Source organism: Melospiza melodia, chromosome 5 (assembly GCF_035770615.1).
Source record: "Melospiza melodia melodia isolate bMelMel2 chromosome 5, bMelMel2.pri, whole genome shotgun sequence".
Lineage (NCBI taxonomy): Eukaryota > Metazoa > Chordata > Aves > Passeriformes > Passerellidae > Melospiza > Melospiza melodia.
Window position 1 is genome coordinate 74,126,822 of NC_086198.1, and position 25,073 is coordinate 74,151,894.

General features: G+C 39.4%; 2 protein-coding genes across 5 annotated transcripts in view; one reads left to right on the forward strand and one right to left on the reverse strand.

Moving 5' to 3' along the window:
- FAM114A1 (family with sequence similarity 114 member A1) overlaps positions 1-18,813 on the reverse strand; it is a 31,093-nt gene extending 12,280 nt beyond the window's left edge. Inside the window, exons 1-7 of one of the 3 annotated variants that reach the window (XM_063157418.1) lie at positions 18,749-18,813; positions 15,329-15,690; positions 14,453-14,540; positions 6,062-6,175; positions 5,796-5,902; positions 3,407-3,541; positions 1,475-1,627 (exon numbers count right to left, since the gene is read on the reverse strand). In XM_063157418.1, the coding sequence (XP_063013488.1) occupies positions 1,475-1,627; positions 3,407-3,541; positions 5,796-5,902; positions 6,062-6,175; positions 14,453-14,540; positions 15,329-15,682 (951 nt within the window). In that variant the 5' untranslated portion in view covers positions 15,683-15,690; positions 18,749-18,813. Of the gene's footprint in view, positions 1-1,474; positions 1,628-3,406; positions 3,542-5,795; positions 5,903-6,061; positions 6,176-14,452; positions 14,541-15,328; positions 15,691-18,143; positions 18,233-18,748 lie in introns of those variants that run through there. The other 2 variants (XM_063157419.1, XM_063157420.1) reach the window with 2 other exon arrangements.
- Positions 18,527-24,838, forward strand: LOC134418721 (toll-like receptor 1). 2 transcript variants are annotated; one of them, XM_063157416.1, is made up of 2 exons: positions 18,527-19,251; positions 22,744-24,838. In XM_063157416.1, exons 1-2 carry the CDS (start codon positions 19,231-19,233, stop codon positions 24,766-24,768), a joined length of 2,046 nt encoding a protein of 681 aa, XP_063013486.1. In that variant the 5' UTR covers positions 18,527-19,230; the 3' UTR covers positions 24,769-24,838. The 2 variants fall into 2 exon arrangements, with proteins under 2 accessions (XP_063013486.1, XP_063013487.1); XM_063157417.1 differs by lacking the exon at positions 18,527-19,251 and adding an exon at positions 19,984-20,203.
- Positions 24,839-25,073: the final 235 nt, after the last annotated feature.

The following is a 25,073-nucleotide window of genomic DNA, read 5'->3' on the forward strand; positions in this document are numbered from 1 at the left end:
TCTATAGCACTATCCACTTCAAGGGCCAACTAGGAACTTCTTTTAATGGAAACTTTTAAAATAAAAACTTAAACACACATGTCTTCAGTACCTCCTGCACTCCTGTGGCTTTTGGGCTGTTAGAAGTGGTCTCAAGTTTCTCTACAGTACTCTTTCTGTCTTCTGTGTCTGGGTGCATCTGTGCATGGTAAGTGGAACATTTATCTGTGTACTGGGCTTGTTGACCCACACAGTCACAGTGCATCAGAAACCTCAGGGTAGCAACCTGCACATGGCTGGCTTACCCTATGGTATCGCACAGTAAAATAAAAATATTGCTGATACATGCAATTAGCCTGAACTTGCTTTCTATGTATGTATGTATGTATATATGTATGTATATAGGTATGATGTATGTATGTGTGTATGTATGTATGTATGTATGTATGTATGTATCTATCTATCTATCTATCTATCTATCTATCTATCTATCTATCTATCTATCTATCTATCTATCCATCCATCCATCCATCCATCCATCCATCCATCTCATTCCTGTTTAATGGATAGGGGTGTTTGGCCATTTTTGGTTTTGTTTTTTGCTCCCAAAACCAGACACTTGAACCTTACATGTGTGGTTTGAATGTATAGTTTTTCATCTAGGTAGTAACAAAAATAAAAATAACATTGACAGTATGCACCTAACTGTTATTAACATAAGCTTGTTTTATTCATGAGAGCAAATAAAATATTTTAAAACATAAGTTGGCCATATTTTAAGAAGTACCCCACAGGGCAAAGAATGCTAATTACAATAACAAACAAAAAAGAAAATTTGTTTTTAAGAAATTTACTTAGAAAATTGTTTCAATACAAAAATATCACCGGTAGGAATCTACAAAAATCTATTAGCCCACTGTTAGCAATCTACTGATGTACTAGCAGAGCAAATAAATTGAGAGTTGAAATTGAAATACATATTTATCAGATAGGCCTTATTAACATTACCATCTTCAGAGAGACTTTTGTATACTTCCAGTAATAATATCTTGGTGTAGTTCTATGTAACTTTAAAAACCAACACAATAAGAACTGAATAAGTAATCTGGAATTAATTTTAATTCAGCAGCCTCCACATGTAGTAGGTCTGGAATTCCTGAATGTACCTGATTTCAACCAAAAGATTTCAACCTCCTTGCAAATTTTGCAAGGAATTGGCAAGATATCTGCAGCGTCACAAGCTGTGTATGGCAGACTACATATGGTCCTAACAAAAACACCTGTCAGTTATGAAGTTTGTTTTGAGTTACTCTTGTAGTTACATTTTAGATGTATTGAGTTCTAAAACCCAGGGCTAACCCATTGGATCAATTCAGCTTTCTCCGAACTTGATGGAAAACTTACTGTTTATCTTACGTGCATCTGCAAAATAAAATTAATGTGAAGATAAATTTTTTTACCAACCATATTGATTTATGCTGTCTGCATACTGTACCTGAGCTTCACTTTCATTTGACAGGATTTCCAGAGCTTCAAGATGAGACAAACCTTGGAATTCATCAAAAAGTAGTCCATAATGTGCTGTTCTTTCTACTGTAACTTGCTGGGCCCGCCTCTGTTTCTCTTTTTCTTTAGCTTCTCGCAACAGCTGTAAAAATATACATAATTCCATGTTTTATTGATAGTACTATAAATGTGACAGATTTTACTACTATCTGCTTCCATGTGTCCAGAAGTAGTAATAAAATTTGGGACTATATCACACCTGCAGAGCTAAAATTTTAGAGATGAAATAGCTAACTTCTTTTTTGATAATTTTCTCTGATAAAATATTTATATACTATTCTAAGCAGGGCTTTCCCAATGGTAATTGCTAACTATCTCCCTTTAAAATACAATTAACAAAAAAATATCTTGCTTATATTTTCAAAAGCAATGTCAGCTATAGATACCATACAACAAATTTCCTCACCCATTATAATGAAAGAGAAAGGACTATTTCATGTGCAGCCTTAAGGAGCCATGCAATCCTTTCTACAGAACACAAAATGGGAAAAGTATTATTTTCAGAACCCATCCACCAACTTGCATAAAAAATGCACCCAGAGAAATATTTTCTATAAAATATGCTTAGCAAATACTAAAGTCAGTTTTATGTGACAGAGGGACTGACAAAAGAGATTGATGACTTATACCAAAGATGGGGCAGAACTACTCTCTATATACTTGGGTATATTTTGGTGGGCTTTTAATACACTCACATCAGTGTATAAGAAGGATAGAATAGGATAGGATAGGATACCAAATAGGATTTCCTCCTCCTTCCTTCTGTTCCTGGATGAAGTGGCCTCTCATGAATTTCCTACAGTAAAGGTGGTAAACATATCTGAACCACATGTCAGGTCACATGCAAGTCTCTGCATACAGGTGAACTCCCACCACTTATGTTATTCCACTGTTCAAATTCCTACAATATTGCCTTCAGTGATTTGTTTAGTACAAAATTAAAATTTACACTACAGTACATTTTTCCTCTGAAGTCTCCATCTTCAAAAGTTAACTCACAAAGTTTTATGAACAAATCACTGAAAAGCAATAGTGCAACCCCTGAAAACTGATTTATGCTACATGCTACCTCAGATTCTGTGTGCAAATCCATGCATGTTGTTAAAGGAGACATTCTCAAAAGCTCATTTTAACCCTGTGGGCCTCAACATGAGTTAATTACTTTTGATATACTATAAAAGTATAAGTCTGTTAACTCTTCCAATGACAAATACTAAAGATGAAACATCTCATTAAAAAAATACCTTACTCTTCTCTACAAGGAAGTAAACATGCAGTAAACATACTTTCTTCTCAATGTCTATTGTTTATCCTCCTTTCAGGGTCTGGAGAACTAAAATAATTCTGTACTGACAGCATTAACAGTACTTCTGTTTTTATCTCATCTCATTTCATTTAAAACATGAATCACAACTGTGTAAGCATACCATTAAATTAGATGGACACTGAGATACAACATTTATAGGTTTAATTCCTAATGAGACATATGTTATATTCCAGTATTACTGATTTCCAAGGAAAACAGCATAGTGATGTTTATGCTGAAAGATGTCTATCTACAGCTGTTACCAAAACACCAACAATTTGATTTTGCCTCCAGAGTGTAATGATTTATCACCACATATACTATCTTATTTAAATCAGCAATTGCATATATGATTATGCAGAAAAGATGATTTTACATTATCTTTTGTGGTTCTAAGAAGAAAAATAAAGTAGAGCAACTGTAAAGCTTAATATTTATTTCCATAAGCCCAGCCAGCATCTACTGCAATAAATAAAGCCTCTCCCTGAGGCATGTGAAATTCTGGAAAAAGAATCTGAAATTGCATTGACAGAGTTGTATTTAAATATATCCAACCTGAGAGAGTGAGACTGTTCGTGCCATCAGTGTTTTGGTTCTCTTAAATCCAGGATCACTTTCTGCAAGGACATTCATGGTTGTCTTCCCAATAAATTCCAAAGCATCTAAGCCTCCAGATAATACACTTTTCCCCTGTATAAAATAATGCATTGTGGTTATTTTCTTCCCAGTTTAGGCTAATATGAACTGTAAAGAGGAGTGTGGAGTGGTTTTGTAGACACCATCTTTGGACATTCGGGTCCCTAAATTTCCTATACTTCAGCTAACAAGAGGATTGATGCATTTACTTTGTTCTGAATATGTGAAAAAAAAATAAAAAACAAAAACAAACCTACACAAATATTTCCAGTTAATTGAACAACTTACACCAGAGGAAATGTAACAATTGTTGTAAATTTAAAACAAAAATCGTAAAAAGGCTGGAGCACATCTCCTCTGAAAACAGTCTGAGAAAACTGGGGCTGTTCAGCCTGGAGAAGAGAATGCCCTGAGGAGACCTTCCAGCAGCCTTCCTGTACCTAAACAGGACCCATAGGAAGGCTTCAGAGGGACACTTTGCAAGGGCAAGCAGTGTTTGGACAAATGGGGAATGGCTTTACTTTGAAAAGGATAGATTTAGAATGGCTTTACTTTTAAAAGGACAGATTTAGAATGGCTTTACTTTGACAAGGACAGATTTAGATTGGACATCAGGAAGAAATTCTTCACTATGAGGATGGTGAAGCACTGGAACAGGTTACCCAGGGAGGTGGTGCATGCCCCACCCCTGGAGGTATTAAAGACCAGGCTGGATCAGGCTTTGAGCAACCTGGTTTAGTGGAAGGTGTCCATGCCCAAGGCAGAGGCATGGGAACTATACAATCTAAGTTCCCTTCCAATCCGAACTATTCTGCGGCTCTGTCATTCTATTCTATTCTATTCTATTCTATTCTATTCTATTCTATTCTATTCTATTCTATTCTATTCTATTCTATTCTATTCTATTCTATTCTATTCCAGTCCAGTCCAGTCCATTCCAGTCCATTCCATTCCATTCCACTTTAATTTCATCCAATGGCATCTGGTTTGTAGGAACTTGCTTTAGACATAAATAATTTGGAGCCAAGTCCATCATGAACAGAAGACTCTGCCTTCCTGGATTTTTAAAATTTTAACACTTACTATGACTCTGGAACTGTCTATTTGAATACATATGTTTTACTGTGTCTTCATATTTTTTATGTACACTGAAGAAGAAGTTTCACTGGCTAAAGATTTCCATTTCAATCTGGATTATGTCAGATACTCAAGTGCTGATGTAACACGACATATAATGGAAAACCCTTCCAAAGTCTCAAGTGGCATTACAAGTGTCTTACTGAGACCTTAAGTGATTATTTTTGTACCACATTGATCTCTGTGGTATGGCAGCTCTCCAGGCTGCCTACAAGCACATTTGTCTTATTTGCAAATCTTGTATAATGCTCAAGTAATCTTACTGGTGGCCAGGCAGCTCTACAAGCCATACGATGCTCCAGGTTCTGTAGAAACAGTCTTAGGAATTATCTATAGGAATCTCCTTCTGTTCCCAAAATCTTTGATATCAGAGTGATGAGGCAGTCAGAGTGAACTGAATACACAATAAAAAAGAACTGCCATTTCATAAAACTTGTTCAGTGGGGAATTAATCTTCTATGCTTTTACAGCAAATATTTAAAGTCTTCCATAATTTCAAGTGAAACACCATACTTAAAGATGCAAAAAAATTTGGGGAAGAAGAAAACACAAAAATTGATTTGGAAACAGTATGGTACAGGATGAAGTTCAACACACAAAATATAAGGATGTTAGGAAAGAACTGTGAACAAAAGATTTTGCCTTGCTAAGTTTGCAATCAGAGCCCCTTCTGGGAAGGCTAATATGAAATGAGAGATTAGATAAAGAGGTGAAGGTAAAGGACAGGAACTAAAAATAGAGAGCTTAGTAAAAAGCCTTAAAATAAGCAAATGGAGTATTTTCTTATGCTATCTGCCTTCAAAAATGGTAACAAGTCCTATCCCACTTTCTCTGGAAGGACTTAACTGTAAAAATAAAAAATCAGATGATGGTACAATTATAAAAAAGATTTTCAAAAATTTGCAGAATTCTACACAGTTTTGGAAAAGACCATATTATTTTCATTGAAACTGGTGAAAACATAGTAACTCAGTTAGTTTTGTTTGACTTCTTATTTTTTAATCAGACGGTTTAATTTTAAAGTTATTTTGTCATGGAAAAGACTCTAAATAGACTTACAAAGTAATTGTTTTACAAAGACCTGTAACTTAAAAAATGTGACCTAGAGTGAAGTTGAACCGAAAAATAACAAATAATAACTGGAGCAGAGAGATCAGCTAAAATGACTCACTGTGTTTTGTACAGCACTAGTGATAGCTGACAGCATGCCACGAGATCCAGATGAAGGAGAAGAAGGAATATTCTCAGAAGAGCTCCGGGCCAGAGAATCTTCTGCTTCTAAGAAAAGAAAACAAGCTGGGTACAGCATAATTTCAACCCTGCAAGTCAAAAATTACAGTAAAATGGTTTATGTGACCAAAATCTTAACATTTTCTAAACGGAACTGATTTGGCAGGGTCAAAGAGTTTTGTCCAATTTCAGTGGACTTGAACTCACGAGTAACTGGTGTTTCAGCTGCAGGAGGCTCTGCTGTTTCCAGAGAGGCTGAACTTCCACTGTGAATTCTTAGGGTAGTTCCTGCTTTTTCCTTTACTGCTGTTATCCCATGACCTGTAGGAGACTCATGTTTTAGACTATATGACTTGAAAACTCATTACTATCAGTGCATAGTATTCTTATACTTCATGAATTATGACAAAGAAAATATCTATTAAACTTACCTCCATTGCTTAATTTTCTCTAGGTTAATAATTCACTTCTACTATATTCATATTAACTGAATATAAATTATAAGGCTGAAATATAACACAAATTATGCTGGATCTGAAAAGTAAAAGTTATTTCAGTGGCCCACATAAGTTTAGTTCCCTGCTTTTCAAAATGCTAAATATTCTATTGCAATCAGTTTAAATGGAAACTGACAGTCCTCCTAAGGCCATAGGGTATCACCTCACATAGTTTTCAGTATTCTAGAAAAATTGACCCAAAGTCAATGGATTGTGTATGACTGCAGGACTGAGTCTGGAATTGTTCAGTCCTCTGCACAGGTGTTATGATTTTAGGGACACTGACTCCAGTCCCCAAAGTTATTTCAGTATTTAAGCTCCTTAGTTTCTCATTTGAAGTAAAATTCTGAAATGTCTCTCCCCAAAGTTAGTATTTAAATAATACACTGTTAAGTCTGCTGATGTCAAATGACACAAACAGAACTATTGCTCCAGTGGCAGGCGATCTCCTACAAAGATTTTACCACCTTTACATGATTCATATGCAGTGAATCCCTAGCCCTCTATTAAAATGGACTACTTTAATATAAAGTATACATGTTGCTACTGTTTCTGTCTGAATACTTTTGACAGAACAGGATTGCCTTGCTGGTTTTCTATACAGAGTTTATTTACACTAGCAGACCACAGGGATTGGTGAGTCCCTGTAGTCAGTCAAGGGGAGGCAGTATCTTCCTAATCTGCATCAACTGTAGTTGAAAAATGCTGCCCTTAAAAAGGACTGCTCTAAAATTGTCTGCCTATTTTGCTTCTGGATATGTGTACAAGTATGCCCATGATATATTTCTCTCATTACAAGCAATCCACTTGTTAATCTTGCTTTGCTGGAAGCTTCTGTGCATCAGCTAAGGTGCAACAGGTGAACAACAAACCAGGTGAGCAATATTTCTTTCCAACATAAAATTAAGTAGCTTCAGAGACAGGACTTGATTTTTATCTTGTACTGTACACTGCTAGTGCATCTTGCATGAAGCTGATCACTTCTAGCAGTAGGGCAATCCAGAGTGCTTCAACTGTCTGCTTAACAATTTATGAGAAATGTTAATAACAATTTCATACTTCTTTGGTTAAACTGAACTGTAAACAGATAAATTATTTCAGAGAAGGCATTAATACAGATGGTCATGCTGATATCTAGACATCTAAGATGCAAAGTTATGCATAATGATTGTGTTGTCCACAATTTCCCATAACTGTGTGCACTCTAATAGAGAAGTTCAAAGCATCTTTTCTGAGTTACATTAATTACAGCAAAACAGCCTATCACTTGCCAGTGCTCTGCAGCATTCTGAATAAACATATACATCTGTGTGTGTAGTCATACAAATATGCTTTCAAACATCTGATTCAAGAAAGATGCAGCAAATCTAGTTGGAGTAGGAAAAAGGAAAGCTTAGATTTATGAATATATATATTTATGAATAAATATACTCTAGAAAACATATGTGAAGCAGCACTTCTGAAAGATCACACAGAAGAAAACTGCAGTATCTGGAGGTAAACATAAAGAACAGATATAGCCTATGGAAAATACCTGCAGAGACAAGGAATTTCATAGGCTGCACAAGGTCCCAATGTTTCACACTGTAACAGCCTAGGCAGATAAATGCTTTTACCTGTCTAAAGGAAATATGACCTTTATCTATTTTACTTGTGTCTTACAAAAAACAGTAACTCACACAGCATCCAACTGTGTGAGTCATACCAGGTTATGCACCACAGTGTTTAAGTCATTGCTGGATAATTTCCTGACTCTTGCAAAGTCTGTTCCAATGCAGATACTGGAGAGCAGTGTACTGCATGGTCTAGTCCCAATCTCCCACATATTTTAATGAGCCCAATGAAAACATTAGCATGCACAGATTCTGGAGTCATTTATTTAATCCCCATATTCCTGGGACTCAAATCACTATTAATTGTGCTTTTACACGAATACAATAGACATTGCATGTCACATTCCTTCCCATTGCTTCTGCTCACAACTTTTTAAACGTGTAAGAGTTTTATTCCTTTCATTGACTTAATCAACCTGACTTGGTAACAAAATACTATGGTCCTGTAGTCATATAAAAATCCTTTAAACATTGAGCAAAAATGTGAATTGTCTGTAAAAGTTACATGTTTTCAGATCAATTTCCCACTTTTTTTCCTGTGATTTTTACAGCCTTGAATTGATTTCCATAGTTTGGCAGATAAGTTAACACATTTAAGAAGAGAAAGCACACAGTTGCTGTATTGATATTTACTGACCTACAAAAGGCAGCATTTTTGGGGCTGTGGTTAAATGCCCTAGAATAATAAGAAGATACTCCAGGTCAGCTAAGGGTGGTTTTGCTGAACTAAGCTATATGGCATGTATGTTTGACTGCAGCAGCAAAACCAGATGAGATCAGAAGACCACAACTGCCATACATGCACAAATGGCAGAAATGCCTGTTGCCTAGGAAATGAAGATGATTATTTGCAATTTCAAAAGGCACAGAAGTAAAAGAGGTCATGGGAGAGAAGCCTACAGTTTAAAGATGCACTCATTTTGTAACACTGGGTGTGCTAATGCAACTGAGCTGACACCTCTGACATCTCCATTTACTCTTCTGTAACAGCAGACAGAAGAGCTATGCAGTAGGCATTGTTAACTGTGAGCTTTTGGAAGAAAGCACTCTTTTTTCCCCTGTGTTATTGCTTTTGTTTCTCTTGCCTCCATGATTCCTTGCCTTTCTATTGGCTGGCACTTTCCACAGAATATTATTGTTCATGTTCCTAGCTGGGATCTTTCACTTAAAAAAGAAGGTTTTGCTAACACTGCCTAACAGCATGACCTACCTTTTGCTTTGCCTGATCTGCCAAGGCCAGATTGCAGCACTCACAAATGCTTTAGTCAGATCCCATCCCACTTTGCTGCAAGCTGTTTTATCTTCCACCTCCCAGCTTAGCAGCTTTGGATTCCCTGCAGAGCTGAGAGAGGCAAACAGACACCCCTGGAGGGCAGTTCACTATGTCTGAAACCTAAACCACTCTGTACAGGAATCACTGATCCCTTGTCCATCTAGAACTCACAGTCAATTGGACTCTGATTTAGTGGTACAGATGGGGAGGAGTTTGAGATTTTGTCCCTGGCTACAATACTGCCTTTGTAACCTGCGTCCTACCATGGGAGCACATCTAATGAAGAACTGATCAAAATTTAGTCTAGTAACATGAGTGAAGCCTCATCTAGCTCAAGCTAAAGAGGAAGACCAAGGCATTAAATGAGCATCTTTCACCAGATGAGAAACTGAGGAACCTGACACTGGCTGGAGGAGAATCAATCCACAACATGAAGTATAGAGATGTGGACAATCCAGCCGTGCTCTGGCTTTGTACACCAAAAAGTGGGGCCCCATTTTGCTCCCTTTTAGGCTATCCTATTGGCACTCCATTCACTTCAAGCTTCCACAAAACTTCTCTTCCTGGCAGTTAAAATAAAAAAAAAACCAAGCTAGATTCTTGTAACACCTATGCTATCTTGTCTATAAATCAGGAATCACTCCAATTAATCTAGTAAATGCGACTAGATTCAGATCTCCTTATTGCAAGCATAAAAGGTTTCAATAATAGCAATAAGCATAAAGGCTGTTACAACATTTATTGGCTCTCAGTGTCTTCTAGACTATAAGCCCATGTTAAAAGACATAAAGAACGCAAAAGAGAAAAAAGAGAAAAACTTCAATTCAGCATTCTTAAAAAGGAATAACTGCAAAGGGCCAGCCTTGCTGCTATAGCAGCCAAAGTGTTATTTACAAAACAGTTGTGACCACCACGTGATTCCAACCCAAAGTAGTTTTCCCTTAATCAGCCAAATTTATGAAATAAAAAAAAATCTGAAGAGATTAACTATCCTCTTTATGATCACATAAAGTCACATAAAGTACAAGCATAACTAAAGTACAAGCATAACACCCAGACTTCTTTTTTTAATATTGTACTTTATTTTGCAACAGAGCAATACCTATAGAGAAAAGACATTTGCACTGTTTGAATACTTTAGTTTCACATTATCTACAGCATTGGCATTTTTGTTCCACAGAGAAGTCAACTATGTAATGCTGATTACTACACATACCCATGCATAATAATATCCAAGCTCATGAACACAGTGATGTATAAAGAGACATTTCGTTCTGTCACACTGAGTGACAAAAAGTGCTTTTCAGCATACCAGGGAGAAGTATGGGTGTCTGATATTTTCATGTGCCATTCTCACAGCTAAGGAACTAGATGAGAATATACACAAGAACAAAATAATCAAGATAGCAGAACAATAATTACAAACAACACATTAGAAAGATGCACTACGCAGCCTTATAGTATGAATTTCAGGGATCATATTAATCAAACAGCTAGGTTATTTTTTTATTATTTTTATTGTGTGAATGTATTGACAGGTTCTAGTCTTAGCAATGGCTCTAAAGGTGAAGCATTTGTATACAGCATGATAGAGAACAGACTTTGCTTGGAAATGCAGCTCACTGAGCATCCTAACTTCAGCACCTTCTGAATGTCATACATCATTCAAAACATAGCATATGAAAGGCAAGGCTTGCAGAAGGCAGTCACTTTAATTAAGCTAGCAGATAGATTAGTTGGAAGAAAAACCAAAGACCCAAGGTTTAAAGCATAGAAGATGTTTTAAAAATGCAAGTCACAAGCTGCCAGGACAAACTGAAAATATATTTTGCCTCACATAAGCCTGGGGATAAAGAGTTTGCTGTTACAGCTAAGGTAACCTAATGGCTTCTTGGTGCAGTTATGGGAGGTTCCAATTCTCCCCATGTTCCACACTTGTCCCTTCTGCTTGCCCCAAAACTGGTCTCAAAGAGTCGGATCAAGGAACTGAAGAGGCAGAAAATGGATTTTTCTTTCCTCTAGAGTTACTCTTATGTCAGTTTTGCTTCCTTAACTGGATTAGAGGGAACTCAGAGGAACATGAATGCTGGTACAGGGAGAAGGAAGAAACATGCAAGGAAAAGACAGGTGACTACACATTTCAGTGGCTACTACCCATAAATTGACTGATTTAGTCAATTGCTGCAATAGTCACCCTCTCGAGCTTATCAACACTGTCAAAAGACTGCCTTGTGTAATGGCTGATCTACTAAAAAATACCACTGAAAAGAAAGACACTAAAATGGTGATAATTAGTACAAGTTTCTCACTCCATATCACAGTGAGCCTTCTCCCATCTCATCATTCCAGCAACTATTTCAGTGGTTCTGTTCCACTGTGGTTCTATAAGGAGGAAGCAACTTTCTTGCACCTTTCAAGAACAAAAGAAATCTCTTCACCTCATTGATGAAGTTGATTCAATAGTTTGCTTAGTGTGACATCTAGTGTCAAGAGCCCAAACATGGTTCAGGCAGTGACTGAAACTCCAAAGGCATTACAGATTCTGTTTTGTACAGGAGTATCACATCTGTCTTGTTGTGGGGACCTTGATCCAAATAATGTCAAAATCAGTTCAAAGACAACAGATATTTTCTTTGGAATAAAAAATTACCACCAAAACAATCCATGGCTGTATGTGCAGAGTTACTTAAAGGAGGATGAGGTACAAACTATATGGAAACTGAGTTATTATTGGGAACTAAAATCAGCTGTCCTAAATAAATTATAGCCATGCATTAAAAATGCTCATGTGTTTGTGAATTCTCTATCAGTGTCTGAAGGATAAGGAAACTGAGATCATTGGAACAACATTTTAACTCAGTCTAAAATATGTAGGAATGCATGAAAAATTAATTACAGTAAGAAGAATTATTCACTGAAATAACCTACCCAGGGATATGGTGAAGTCTCCATTGTTGGAGGTTTTCAAGATGTGTCTGGACAACTTGCTAGATAATCTCATCTAGAGGCATAAAGCCTTCCCCACAAAACCCCTGACTAGACGACTTTTCAAGGTACTGTCCAACCTTGGCTGGTCCCTGATACTCTTTGTTAAAAGCAGAATGTATTTGTTCAAGCCTTTAAGATGTTATTTAGTCCACCTCAAACTGCTTGCGCTATTTTTACAAAGTACAATTTTGAAGAAAAACATTAGGAATAGTAGATATTGGGCATATTTCACCAGACAAGCAGCTGTGTTGTACAATATGATGGCAGAACAACAGAAAAATCACAGACTGAATGTGTTGCTACTAAGTCTTAACTCCAAGAAGGCAGTTTTACTAACAGCATTTGCTACTCTGAAGGAATTACAATGGACTGGTCTGTAGCAAAACTATTTTCTGGTGTGGAACAGGAGATGAAGTGTTGGTTGAACTGATCAGATATTGAATGGAGTAACTTTGAGGAGAATAATAAATATATAATAATAATCATAATAAAGCTTATAGAAATTCCCAATAGCTTTAAATTTTTTTCCATATATCTCACTAGGGAATTATCATACTGAAGGAAATATGTGGTCTCTTCAGAACCATATCGTGTCCATGGCAGTGAGAGACAGTTAAGTGTTCTACAGGATCAAGCAGGAATTTTCATAATAAACAACTAGGAAATAAGCCCTCTGTATCAGGAATATAAAATATTACCTGGTGCACTGATTTCCTGTAACAGATCTAAGACTAGCTATTTGGTCTTCCAAGTTACCTTGGGTTCACAAAATATGGAAGAACATAAATTTTATTTCTGCTTAATTCATAGTCAATTATGTTAAATGAATTCATGAAGTTAGATTCAAAATTATTAGACAGTAACATGGAAACCCAACCTACCCTGATCCCAGGGTCAAGAAGTCTGTCTATGCTGCAGATTCTAGGAAATAGGAAAATTGGAAACTGCTGCTTTATATACATCTGGGTTTAGGTGCTTTCCTAGCTGTTCTTGGTCACTGCCAGAACCTAAATAGTAGATGGGTCTTCAGTGTGAAATAGTGCAACCATTCTGATGTTGAATTAAAATTATTCTACAATTTTCCTTTTCTGCATGTGGAAGCTCTTTTTCCAAGGCAACTCGACTTGTTCCAGCTGCGCTCATTTTCAGACAATAACAACCCTAAAAATATTTATTCATGGTGATGACATGCCTCTTCAAAACAGACATCACACAACCTTATCAAGTCAGACTGCCTACACAACAAACTTGTTCTACACACCCTAGAAACCCATTCTGAATGTACCTAGAAACGTTAATTGTTGTTGTCTGAAAGAAAATGTAGTTATTTACTCCTGACTGTGGATGTTACTGAAAAAAAAAGAGGACAAGGAAATTTCCCTCCTCTGAGAAACAGACAGAAACCATTTACTGTCCATGAAAAACAGGAGATAAAGAGGAGAATTATTGAGCCTTATATGGGATCATAAAACCAGTATCTCTATTGAATCATTTTTAGTAACTAGCAATTAATTTTAATTCCTATGTTCATCTTTTGAAAGTGTTCCGTGGATCCTTTATAAGAACTGACCAGCTAACAGATTGTTTTGTTACAAAACATTTCTGGTTTGTGAGAAATTATTTCCCACTGTAACTACATATTTCTATGCTTTGCTTTTTGACAGTGAGTTTTCAAAGAGCAATAGTTAAGTTTCACCTGAAGTCCTCACAAGGACATACTGTACTGACCTACCATTGGAAATGAGAGTATAGGGAGAGGGAGTACAGGGCCCATGTTTTAATACATTGTTCTACTGTCTGAAATCCAGTGTGACAGTGTGAGTGTTTCACTGGTGGCAAGAAAAGCTGGAATGATTTACACAAGTGAATTCATGTGTAGGCAGGAGTCAAACCTGGCATACAAACCATTAACACGAGTAAGCATGAAAATCTGGGTTGCTTTGACTTGAGAAACCATAAGCCTTTGCCTGATAGAAATTGTATTGGATTATGGATCCTTTCTATGAAGAAGTCACAACCAAGTAATTCATTAACTTTACAAACAAGACTAGTACCTTGTCCATAATTTGAATAATTAGGAAGGTCATCTTCCTCTTTAAAAAAATCATGCTTCCCAAGCTTATCAAGGCAAAATTGTCTATGAATCCTTAAGATGCAACACTAATCTGTCTAATGACACATGAAAATTATTAATTGTTTCCACACATTTTACCAACAGAACACTTACCCACTGTGGCAGAAGCTGATGACAGGAGAGACTTTCCCCAGGTACCCCAAGCTCCCCATCTACTTGCTTTAGATGAGGAGTCTGCAGCCTATAAGAACAAAAATGTTACTCCACTGTCTAAAAATCTTGTTCTCAAGAGGCAGGAGGAAACACAAAGAAACTGTCAGGCAACAAAGTCTGGCATTTAATAGGTGATGACAGATTGGGTATTATGTGGAGTTCAAACTTCTGTGCACAAAAAAACCAGAAGCATAGCTCACATCATCTGTTCCTAGAAGAGCTTTACTCTCCAGAGATGTCTTTACAGATGTCCTAATATTTCTTCAGGTACCCAATCCTATAAAGCCATACCAGTTTATTGAGGCTAATATGAGGGAGAGGTAGGAACCTGTCTCCTTGCTGGGTTGGAGGCAGGAGCCAGAGTTGGAGGCTTCTCTTCCAAAGTCTCCTCATGTGTGTAATTCAGTAGATGTGCACAGGGAACTCCTAACAACTGAATTCACTAAAAACACAGCCAGAGGAGGTGCTGCATACCTTTTACATTAATGGCTAGTGCTAAGCCATTATCAGTATTCCATATTTAAATCATGTTAAGAAACTGTTGTCTCAAGAATGTGTCCAGTAACATATCACCTTTACACAATGCAAGTTTCATTGCAACCAGACTTGAAAGACCAAATTAATATCATACTGGAAAAGTGAAATTAAACTATTACTAGTTTTCAAAAGCTTGGTGTTGCAATTTAATTTATCCCTGTGTAGGTTTTCCACATAAATTTCTAGGTTTTTGTGAAAAACAGGACATACATTACACAAAATTCTGTCCTCACAATGCAAGGAGAGGAGGGCTTTTAGAGAAAACAAAGTATTGCTTACTGGATTGCTTTGCTCATGCAGTGTTTCTTCCAATTCAGGTTCTGTATCAAGGCTTACAGTTTCAATGCACTCGGTGGGCTTGTCTTCAGTTGTGTCTTCACTGGAAGGCAGGCTGGAAGGCAGGCCTTCAACGAGATTTTCAGTCAAAGGGTTTTCATTAATGACTGTGTCTCCTTCCTTTCCATTACTAACATTCTGAGTGACCTGTCCATGTTGATCTTGTGAAGACTCAGGCAAGATCTCAGCTTCTACGAGGTGTGGTACTGATTCATGAGGCAATACCTCATTGTTGGGCATCTCCATTACTTCAGGTTTTTCTTCAGGTGGGGCGCCATCAGATACGTCTTCAGACATTTTCAGTTCTGAATATAGAAAGCAAAGTCTTTTAGGTACCATAAACATTTCAGTGTTTGTTATAAAATACACAGTGTTTACCATATGCTACTGCTGAAAAACAATACAACCTTGATGTAAGATCTCCAAAAGCATGGAGCATGGAGCCCTGTGGCATGCTGGCACTGGCATCAGGATAATACTGTAACTCCACTCACTCTGCAGGATCCCACTCAAATACAAAGAGCAGCATTACTGCTTTCCAAAATATGGTTTAGTGAGAGTGAAAGGATATTAATTTGTCTGGAGCAGTCAAATGTAGGAGTTTCCACATGGCTAATTTCTAAATTCACTATCAGGTGTGTATGAAAGACCACTGCAGAAGAAAATAATCCAAGCTGCAAAGCCAAGCAGCTCTTGCTCTTCCTTTCATGGCTGAGACATACACAGGGTTCCTACAGCCTGCTGACTGACTGCCAGAGGGGAGGATAACTCTCTGTACCTACAACTGTGGTGACATTGATGTGATTGAGAAGGGGCATAATCCGTGAACATGACAGGCCATGGGCCCTAGAGCCATTTCACAGACACAGCCATAGCACAGAGTCACTGCTCACACTGTTTCTGTATCACTTGTCCCAAAGTCTTGCTCTTTGGGGAGTGCAACACTTCTCACCATCTCCTAAAATTCCAGCTGTGTGATTAAACTTCAATTTTGAAGCCAAGGTAAACTTGTATGAGGTAGTTAATGATTTTTTTTAAAGTTATGAACCCGTTTGGTCTTACTTATTCCTTATCTTCCAATGTAATTTTGGAGGTATTTTCCACCATTGTGCAGTCATCAGGCTGAGGATGCTGATGGGTAAAGATAAAGCCACAGAGTAAACTCTGCAGCTGATTAAGGAGTGGCACTGCCAGAGTCCAAAAGGACTGCTGGTCTGTCATTACTATAATTTAAGTGTTGGTAACAACAGTGTACCTGGCACTCAGAAGACAATCCTTGACAGAGAGCTTGCAAAATGTTGAGTTGCATGGCATAAAAAGACTTGTACAGTCCTCTCTGTAGATGCTGCCTTTACATTGACTCTCATATTAATTAAACATGGCTCAAAGGTTTGCATCAGTCAGGAAGAATGGAGATTGTAGGAGAGACTAAGAACAGGGGGGAAAAAAGGCAAAAAGCAAAACATAACTGGGATTTAGGAGAAATCTGCCTAAGAAGCATGTATTTAAATTAGTATATTTTATTAAAGTCTATAGAGCTGTATACACCTATAGCTTTAGTAGCCTGTTTATCTAATGTGAATGGAGCTCACTTCTATAAATAGTTCCATGAGTAGCACTTTGGACCAGTGAACAAAAAACATAAGTAAAAAAGTAAGCACTTGCTATCACTTGTATTACTTCAGCTTACACTCTAGCTTAATTATCTTCAGAAAACATGAATTCTGAAGTCAGAATCTTTGCATTTGACAGCTTACCATTAAAAATACAGCAAATATTATAAAATGCTTTATTGTAGGGAAGTAGTGCTATTGTTGTAACAGTACTCACTGTGTGATGGACAGCATCACCTGAGGAAAATTTTTGTATTTGTAAGTCAAATTCCATCATAAGAGATGAGGATCCTCTATTAAAACCTGTAAAACCTTTACACACATACTTCATAATTTTGAATGGGCATTAGCTCTGAGTAAGCCCAGCACTTTTTAAAGGATGACACAGACGTGCACATGGATTTCTGCACTGCTGGATCATCTTTGGGTACCACTGGGGCCACGGTCCCTGCAGCTGCCTGCTGAACCTTTCTTCCAGGAGCACGGCACGCAACCGCGAATTACCGCGTCTGGCAGAACACATGAGCCGGGCTGCACCCGGGGCCAGCGTCATTCAACCTCTCATCCGTGAGACTGTCCTGATCCAAATCAGCTCGGACAGCTCCGCCCAAAGGGAATTACTCTACGGGGAGTTTGTGAGGGAGATGCTAAGGCCAGCCCGGACCGGTGGCGGGGGAGAGCCCGGCCCGCAGCGCCCAGCCGCGCTGAGGGGGCCGGCGGTGGCGACACCTGCCGAGCCTGTCTGAGGAGTTTCATCTCCCCTGGAAAGCACAGCCCAGCTGCCGCCGGGCGCTTTGGGCACGAATCACCGTCCCCGAGCGGGAGGGAGGAATAACTTTTTTGGCGACGGCACCTTGCTCCCCTCTCGCTCGACGCCCGCTATCCCTCCTCCACCGCGGGCCGCTGCGGGCACGGCGAGCGCAGGCGAACGTCCCAGGCAGCTCCCCCTGCCCCGCTGTCCTCTGCCCCTGCCCCAGGCGGGGCAGGAGCAGCCGGGGCGCCGCTCCCGCAAGCCCGCAGCGGCCACAACTTCCCGCTTCTCCTTTTCCTTTTTCCCCTTTTCGAAACTCCCCTCTGGGACAGAGCTGTGTGGCGCAGCCAGTGTCAAAAGCGGCAGAAAATGCAGAAATCGCCGCGCTCCTTACCGCTCAGCAGTGCCCCGACCGGCGCGCCCCCGGCTCCTTCCCTTCCCCGCCCCGCCACGTCGGCAGTAGCGGGGGGAGGAGGCAGAGCGGGCCCGGCTGTCCGGGCCGGCCCCAGGGCGGGAGGGCTGGCTTTTGTCCCTCGCTCTTCTTCCGGCTGTGTGAGGTGGCCGCCTGCTGTAAAGGGTTAGCCTCATGCCGCTGCCGAGCCTTTCCCGGGCTTCAGGCTTCTCTGACCCAGCGCGTGGAGCCGCCCCGGCCGCCATGCTCGCCCCTCACGGCCCTCGGCGTGGGGGACGCGGCGGGGCCCGGCGGGACCCCGCTGGAAGCGCCGGCCGGAGCGTCGGGCGCGGCTTCAGCAGCGCTTCCCTCAGGGCCGGCGCCACCCCCGCGTCTGGGATGAGGCGGAAAAGGGGTGAATTTCATAGAATCATAGAATGTGCTGAGTTGGAGGGGACCTATCGGGATCAACGAGTCCAACTCCTGGCCCTGTGCAGGACACCCCAAGAATCACACCACGTGCCCGAGAGCATTGTCTCTAAACGCTTCCTGGATTCAGATAACTCGGCGATGTGGCTACTTCGCTGGGAAACCGGTTCAGTGCTTACCCGTCCTCTGAGAGAAAAAGTCCAAATTAATCTAGTTGCTGAGCTGGCATAAAACTTTTTTTTTTCCTTTTAAGAAAGTAATCATTCCTCAAAGCGAGCACTTACTGACCCGTGGGGTTGCGGAACTGGACGGAGATGCAGCGTTTCAGACGCCGCTCGGCACCTCCTATCGCTGTGTTTACGGGAAATCCCCTGACAGAAGCCGGCGGTGTGTGCACACATTTCCAGTCGGTGAAACACTTGGTTGAGCAAAGGGGTTGCAGGCTGTCTCCAACAGCCTGTGGTTCTTGTTTCTGTGTAATTCCTCATACCCGTTCCTCTTTTTGCGACCTCATTTTAAAGCGAAGCATGGCCTTTACAGTGGTGAAAGGCAACACAGCACCATTTCTATCACTAGTCTGCCAGCGAGAGAAGTTACTTTTGACACAGAAGGCAAACCAGCACATCGTGAGCCACTGAGGAGAGCTACTCCAAGAGGTCACATGAAATCATACAGTACTACTGTAAGGCTCATCAGCAGTATAGCAGTGAATTTTCCATATTCTGTTGCTTACTACCTGTCCTATCTTTCAATTTCATTTTTGGATGACCTCTTTTCACCTGAGGCTGAGAAATTAAATATCATCTACAGAATAAGCCTTAAAGTGAAAAAGTAATTTTTTAGATTATTTCCTCTGCTTCCTGAATCATTGAAATATTAAATAATGAAAGTGTAATGATATGCTAACCCAGAAAGGTAGGTTATAGTGTGGCAGTTCTGTATTTAGATCTCAGCTATGGTGGAATTTCTGACCAACATTATACAGAAATAGAGGGACTGGTTTATATCTTTGCCAGGACAATAACCCTGTGTTTGGGCTTTCAGTGCCAAAGTCACCACTCTGTTTTAATTAAAGAAAAAAAAATCCAAACCAAATTCCACTCAGTGTTTCCATGTTCACTGTTTAACCCAATGGCAACACTGCTGGAGTAGGAGAGAGATTATTATTCCATTCCTGTTAAATGGAAATTAAACTAAGACAAATGGTACTTTTATAAACCAGCCTTGATAAGAGTCTGACAACTAAATTGGTGCAGCAAAATGGACAAAAATTTGCAGTAATGCATAGAGACTTATTCAAAAGAAGTACTTATTTTCATATTAATTTAATGAAGGTAGAAAGTAGTAAAAAGATTCATATTTCTCCTGTTTAATATATTGCAAAGCATAAAAATGTAAAGTTCAATAATAATAGAATAGTGGAGATATTACAGTAATGTTGTATGTGAAAAATACATCCAGAGAAAAGCAAATGCCATTTCACAAGCTGTCAGTAGATGGCACAAACATGTATATAAAAATTTGGGCGTTCCTAAGTATTGTTACTCAGTAGGATAGAGTTACAGGAAGTTTCTTTTGTTTTTTTTTATTTTCCTGAGAACATTTTCTGCTTTTTCGGACAGCAGGGATTTCTGGTGAGAAAAGTTTTAATTTTGTTGACTTTGTGCTGTTGCTAGTTAGCTGTAATTGTTTTATATTATGTATCTTATTTGTAAATGAGCCTTGTTTTTTGTAGTGTACGATGTTCTTTCCAAGTGTATGGGTAAGGAATGATGGTGAGGTTGCTTGTGTTCAGAATACTTATCCAAAAAACCTGTCCAAGTAGCAGTCTCTCATTATTAGCACTACACCCATAGTTAAGGGGGGCAGAGTGATGGCAGTAGTTTTTCCTGATTTTTCTACAGTTCAGGAACTGGGTCTAACCTGATGGTGTGTTTCATCCTTGTGAAAGGCATTTTTGTAGCATTAGTTTTTTGCTATGTTGGTAACCTGCGAGGTGCATGTCTTAATACTGAATTGTCTCAGCTATATGCATTCTCTTTATTTCTTATATGGAAGTTTAGTCAGTTTCTACCAGTTTTATATTGGAAAAACTCTTAAAACCTCATTTTTTTTTCTCTCCCCCTGCTCTTTAACCAACAGGACACTTTCTTGCCATGCTCTTGGCTTGCCTAGCCTTCTGGATTGCTTTTCTTGATTAAGCTTTTTTTATCATGTTTGAAGACATGAGGATACTTCTGAAGTAAAAGTGATATGACTAAGAAGGATAATTTCTACAGTATTAGCCTCCAATCACAAGTTATATGTTATAAAAGTTTTTACTTGTGTTCCTTCATTTGATATTCCAAAGAAATTTTGAAGGTACTCATAAATAATTTGACTGAATGCTAGGATATATGAAAGAGAAGGAAAATAAAGCACATGTAGAAGAATCAGATCCTTTTATATCTGGTCCATGGATATTACTGAAATTTTATCCAAAGAAGGAATAATGATTTAAAGGTAGATTTTTTTCAGTTTTCTCTTGAAGCTATGTATTTTGGTTAGTTATAAACACATTAGTAAAGTTGCCCAAACAATCAGAAGAATAGAACTGAATATGCCCAAATGCATTTTCGGGGCTGTGATGCATATAATTTTTCCAAATGAGAATTTGGAAAAAGGCTGGAAGAGTTTTGCCATATTGCCCCACTATTTCTAGATGATTTCCAAGCTTAGTTTCATGCATTCTTTACTAAAGAACTCAGTGGACTTTTTTTTGTGTGGTTTTTGTTTGTTTGTTTGTTTGTTAGATGAAATAGAAGATGTATTTTGCCCCAGTAATTCTGAGAAAGCTTATGGAATAGTTAATGGCACAGTGAATGTAGTCCTTGAAGTTGTAAATCAGTCTCTCAGGTGGTAGCTACTGTCTCATTGTAGAGTCATTAGAAATATAAAATCACAAGTTAACCCCTTCAATATCAAGGGAAAGGTAAAGGCCGCTGCAGTCATTAAAAAGTACTGTGGGAAACCTCAGGCAACATTATGATTTAAAATTAATGGGAGGGAAGGGGAAAGAAGAGGAAATAAAAAGATATTAGAAATCTGGAAAACAGCTTTTAATAAGATTTACACATGTAAAATTGTTAACCAAGTTCTTACCAGTTCCTCTTTTAGAGGAGCAGTATAATGGATTTATGCAATAGCTAAAAGGAGATTTAAGACAATATTCTCAATGGCTGATTTAAACAAAGGGAGGCTGGCTCTCCTAAACTCCTACACTCAGAAAGAAAAAGTGACCTCTAATCGGGAAAACCAAAGCAAGGACACAGTTATGATTTTTCCTTTTAAAGTCTGTTTAAATAAACCTCTCTTTCACAACAGAGATGTTTGAGGTCAGTGTCCTTAGATCAGGGCTGGATTTTGTGCTCAGAGGTTCTACATCTATTTTTGTGTATATTTTTGTGTAGCCTGCAAATATTCCCAGTGTGTGTCTGGTGTTCTCTTTGTACACTTGTGACCAAATGTGACCACCCCACTTTCAGAGTCTAAATTCAGGAAATGTTTAAGCTCAGACAAGAAGTGAACCCTTCTGTGGGCTTTCCCAGGGCATAAATATAGATCATTCTACCCTCACCATCATTTCCCTAGTTAAAAGAAGCACTGATGATCCAGTCTCAGCTATCTAAAGACACTCAGCTTTTGATTCAGGCTCTTAAACCTCCGTGCTATGTTTCAGTTCAAGTGTTACTGTCAAAAGTCCATTTTAAAATAATGTCTCTGAGCCCAGTTCACATCACTTAAGAGGGAACCTGAGGAGAGGATGATGTTGATGCCAATTATTGTACTTTCTAATCAAAGCTTAATACACAGTTTAGGAAGCATTCATAATGCACTGTATCACAGCAGAAATTCTGTAAGAAAGCAGCAAATTTTGGACACTTATGAAATCAAACATGGTTTGTAAAAACCTGATTCATTATTTGTTAAATACACCTTATTTGCCAAATAAAAATTTCAGTGGTCTGTGAATAAAGAATGTCTCTCCCGAATGATTGTAGAAAATAATTGCTTTTTGAATCAAACGGAAAAATGAGAAGTTGGAACCTGAGAAAAATCTCTCTCTCTGATGGTTCCTGCACAGCTACTTAATAATACAATCTGTTTTTTGCTTGTGTTTCTTTAATTTCCACAGGATTGGAACAAAAATGGACAGTTAAGAAAAGTATTGAGCGCCTGCAAGGAAAGAGAAAACAGTATGACACTAAATATGAGCTTTCTCAGAAACGTTTTTCTGTATAAGTGTCTGTTTGCATTAACTTTTTGGAACCATGTCAGCCTGTCTGTGGAAGATGAACTCTTTACATCTGTTTCTAAAAATTTTCCAGAAGATGTTTCTAACCAAAAAATCACGAGCCTGCCACTCCTGTATACAAAGAGCCGTCAGTCCGAAACTGATGGTGATTGGGTTGTGATACAAAATACTACAGAAAGCCTGTCATTGTCAGAAATCGAAAACAAAAATGTAAAAAAGTTGATAGCTTTATTATCTAATTTCAGACAAGGATCCAAGTTACGAAATCTGACACTGACAAATGTGTCAGTGAACTGGAATGATCTCATGGAAATGTTTCAGACTGTATGGCACTCATCCGTTGAATACTTCAATATTAACAATGTAACACAGCAGTTAGACATTGAACGTTATAACTTTGACTATTCAGGTACTTCCATGAAAGCATTGACAATGAAGGAAATTAAAATCACAGACATGTACTTTTCACAGGATAACCTATACAAAATATTTGCAGACATGAATATTAGAGAGATGACAATAGCTGATTCAGAGATGATTCATATGCTTTGTCCTTCACGTAAGAGTTCCTTTAGATACTTAAATTTTTTAAAGAATGATTTAACAGATTTTCTTTTTCAAAAATGTGACAACCTAGCTCAGCTGGAGACATTAATCTTGCAGAAGAATAAATTTGAGAGCCTTCGCAAAGTAAGCTTCATGACGAGCCGTATGAAATCCCTGACATACCTGGACATGAGCAACAACCTGCTGCGCCACGATGGAGCTGGCGTGCAGTGCCAGTGGGCCGAGTCTCTGGCAGAGCTGGACCTGTCCTCCAATCAGTTGGTGGATGCTGTGTTTGAGTGCTTGCCAGCCAACATCCAAAAACTCAGCCTACAAAACAATCACATCAGCAATGTCCCCAGCAGGGTGGCGGAGCTGAAATCCTTGCAGGAGCTGAACCTGGCATCGAACAGGCTGGCCGACCTGCCGGGCTGCGGCGGCTTCACGTCCCTGCAGTTCCTGAATGTGGAGATGAATTCGATCCTCACCCCGTCTGCCAACTTCTTCCAGAGCTGCCCGAGGGTCAGGGAGCTGCAGGCCGGGCACAACCCGTTCCAGTGTTCCTGTGAGCTGCAAGCCTTTATCCAGCTGGAGAGGCGCTCCGGGGGGAAGCTGTTTGGCTGGCCGGCGGCCTACGTGTGCGAGTACCCAGAGGGCTTGCGAGGGACGGAGCTCAAGGACTTCCACCTGAGCCCGCTGGCTTGCAACACGACGCTGCTGCTGGTGACAGCTCTGCTGCTGACCCTGCTGCTGGTGGCTGCGGTGGCCTTCCTGTGCATCTACCTGGACGTGCCGTGGTACGTGCGGATGACGTGGCAGTGGACGCAGACGAAGCGCAGAGCTTGGCACAACCCCCCCGCAGATCAGGAGGCCATTCTGCAATTCCACGCATTCATTTCCTACAGCGAGCGCGATTCGCTGTGGGTGAAGAACGAGCTGATCCCAAACCTGGAGAGGGAGGAGGGCAGCGTGCAACTGTGCCAGCACGAGAGAAACTTTATCCCCGGCAAGAGCATTGTGGAGAACATCATTAACTGCATTGAGAAGAGCTACAGGTCCATCTTTGTGTTGTCTCCCAACTTTGTGCAGAGTGAGTGGTGCCACTATGAGCTGTACTTTGCCCATCACAAGTTATTCAGTGAGAATTCCAACAGCTTAATCCTCATTTTACTGGAGCCCATCCCTCCGTACCTTATCCCTGCCAGGTATCACAAGCTGAAAGCTCTCATGGCAAAGCGCACCTACATGGAGTGGCCGAAGGAGAGGAGCAAGCGCCCCCTATTCTGGGCCAACCTCAGGGCAGCCATTAGCATTAACCTGCCAAAAGGTGATGAAAACTTGTATGAGGAAACAGATTAAGCATCTTTCTAATGGAGTTTCATCTGTTTTTTCTTAGTGAAATAATAAATACAATTTCCATTCATTGTAAGTGTGTTTAACTTATTGTTACACAATCTTATTTCCAGCTTATCTGTGTTGCTTCCTAACTGTAGTCAAAATTCAATTCATCTTATTGCAAATCTCTTGAAATAGCAAATTGCAAATGAATTTGAATGTGGATTTTGAAATACGACTTGAAATGTTATAGTGAGTTTTTCTCAGCAGAATAAAATCTGGAGCAGTTTAGTATAGTCGTGCAAGAGTGCTTCATCTGCTGGATAGTT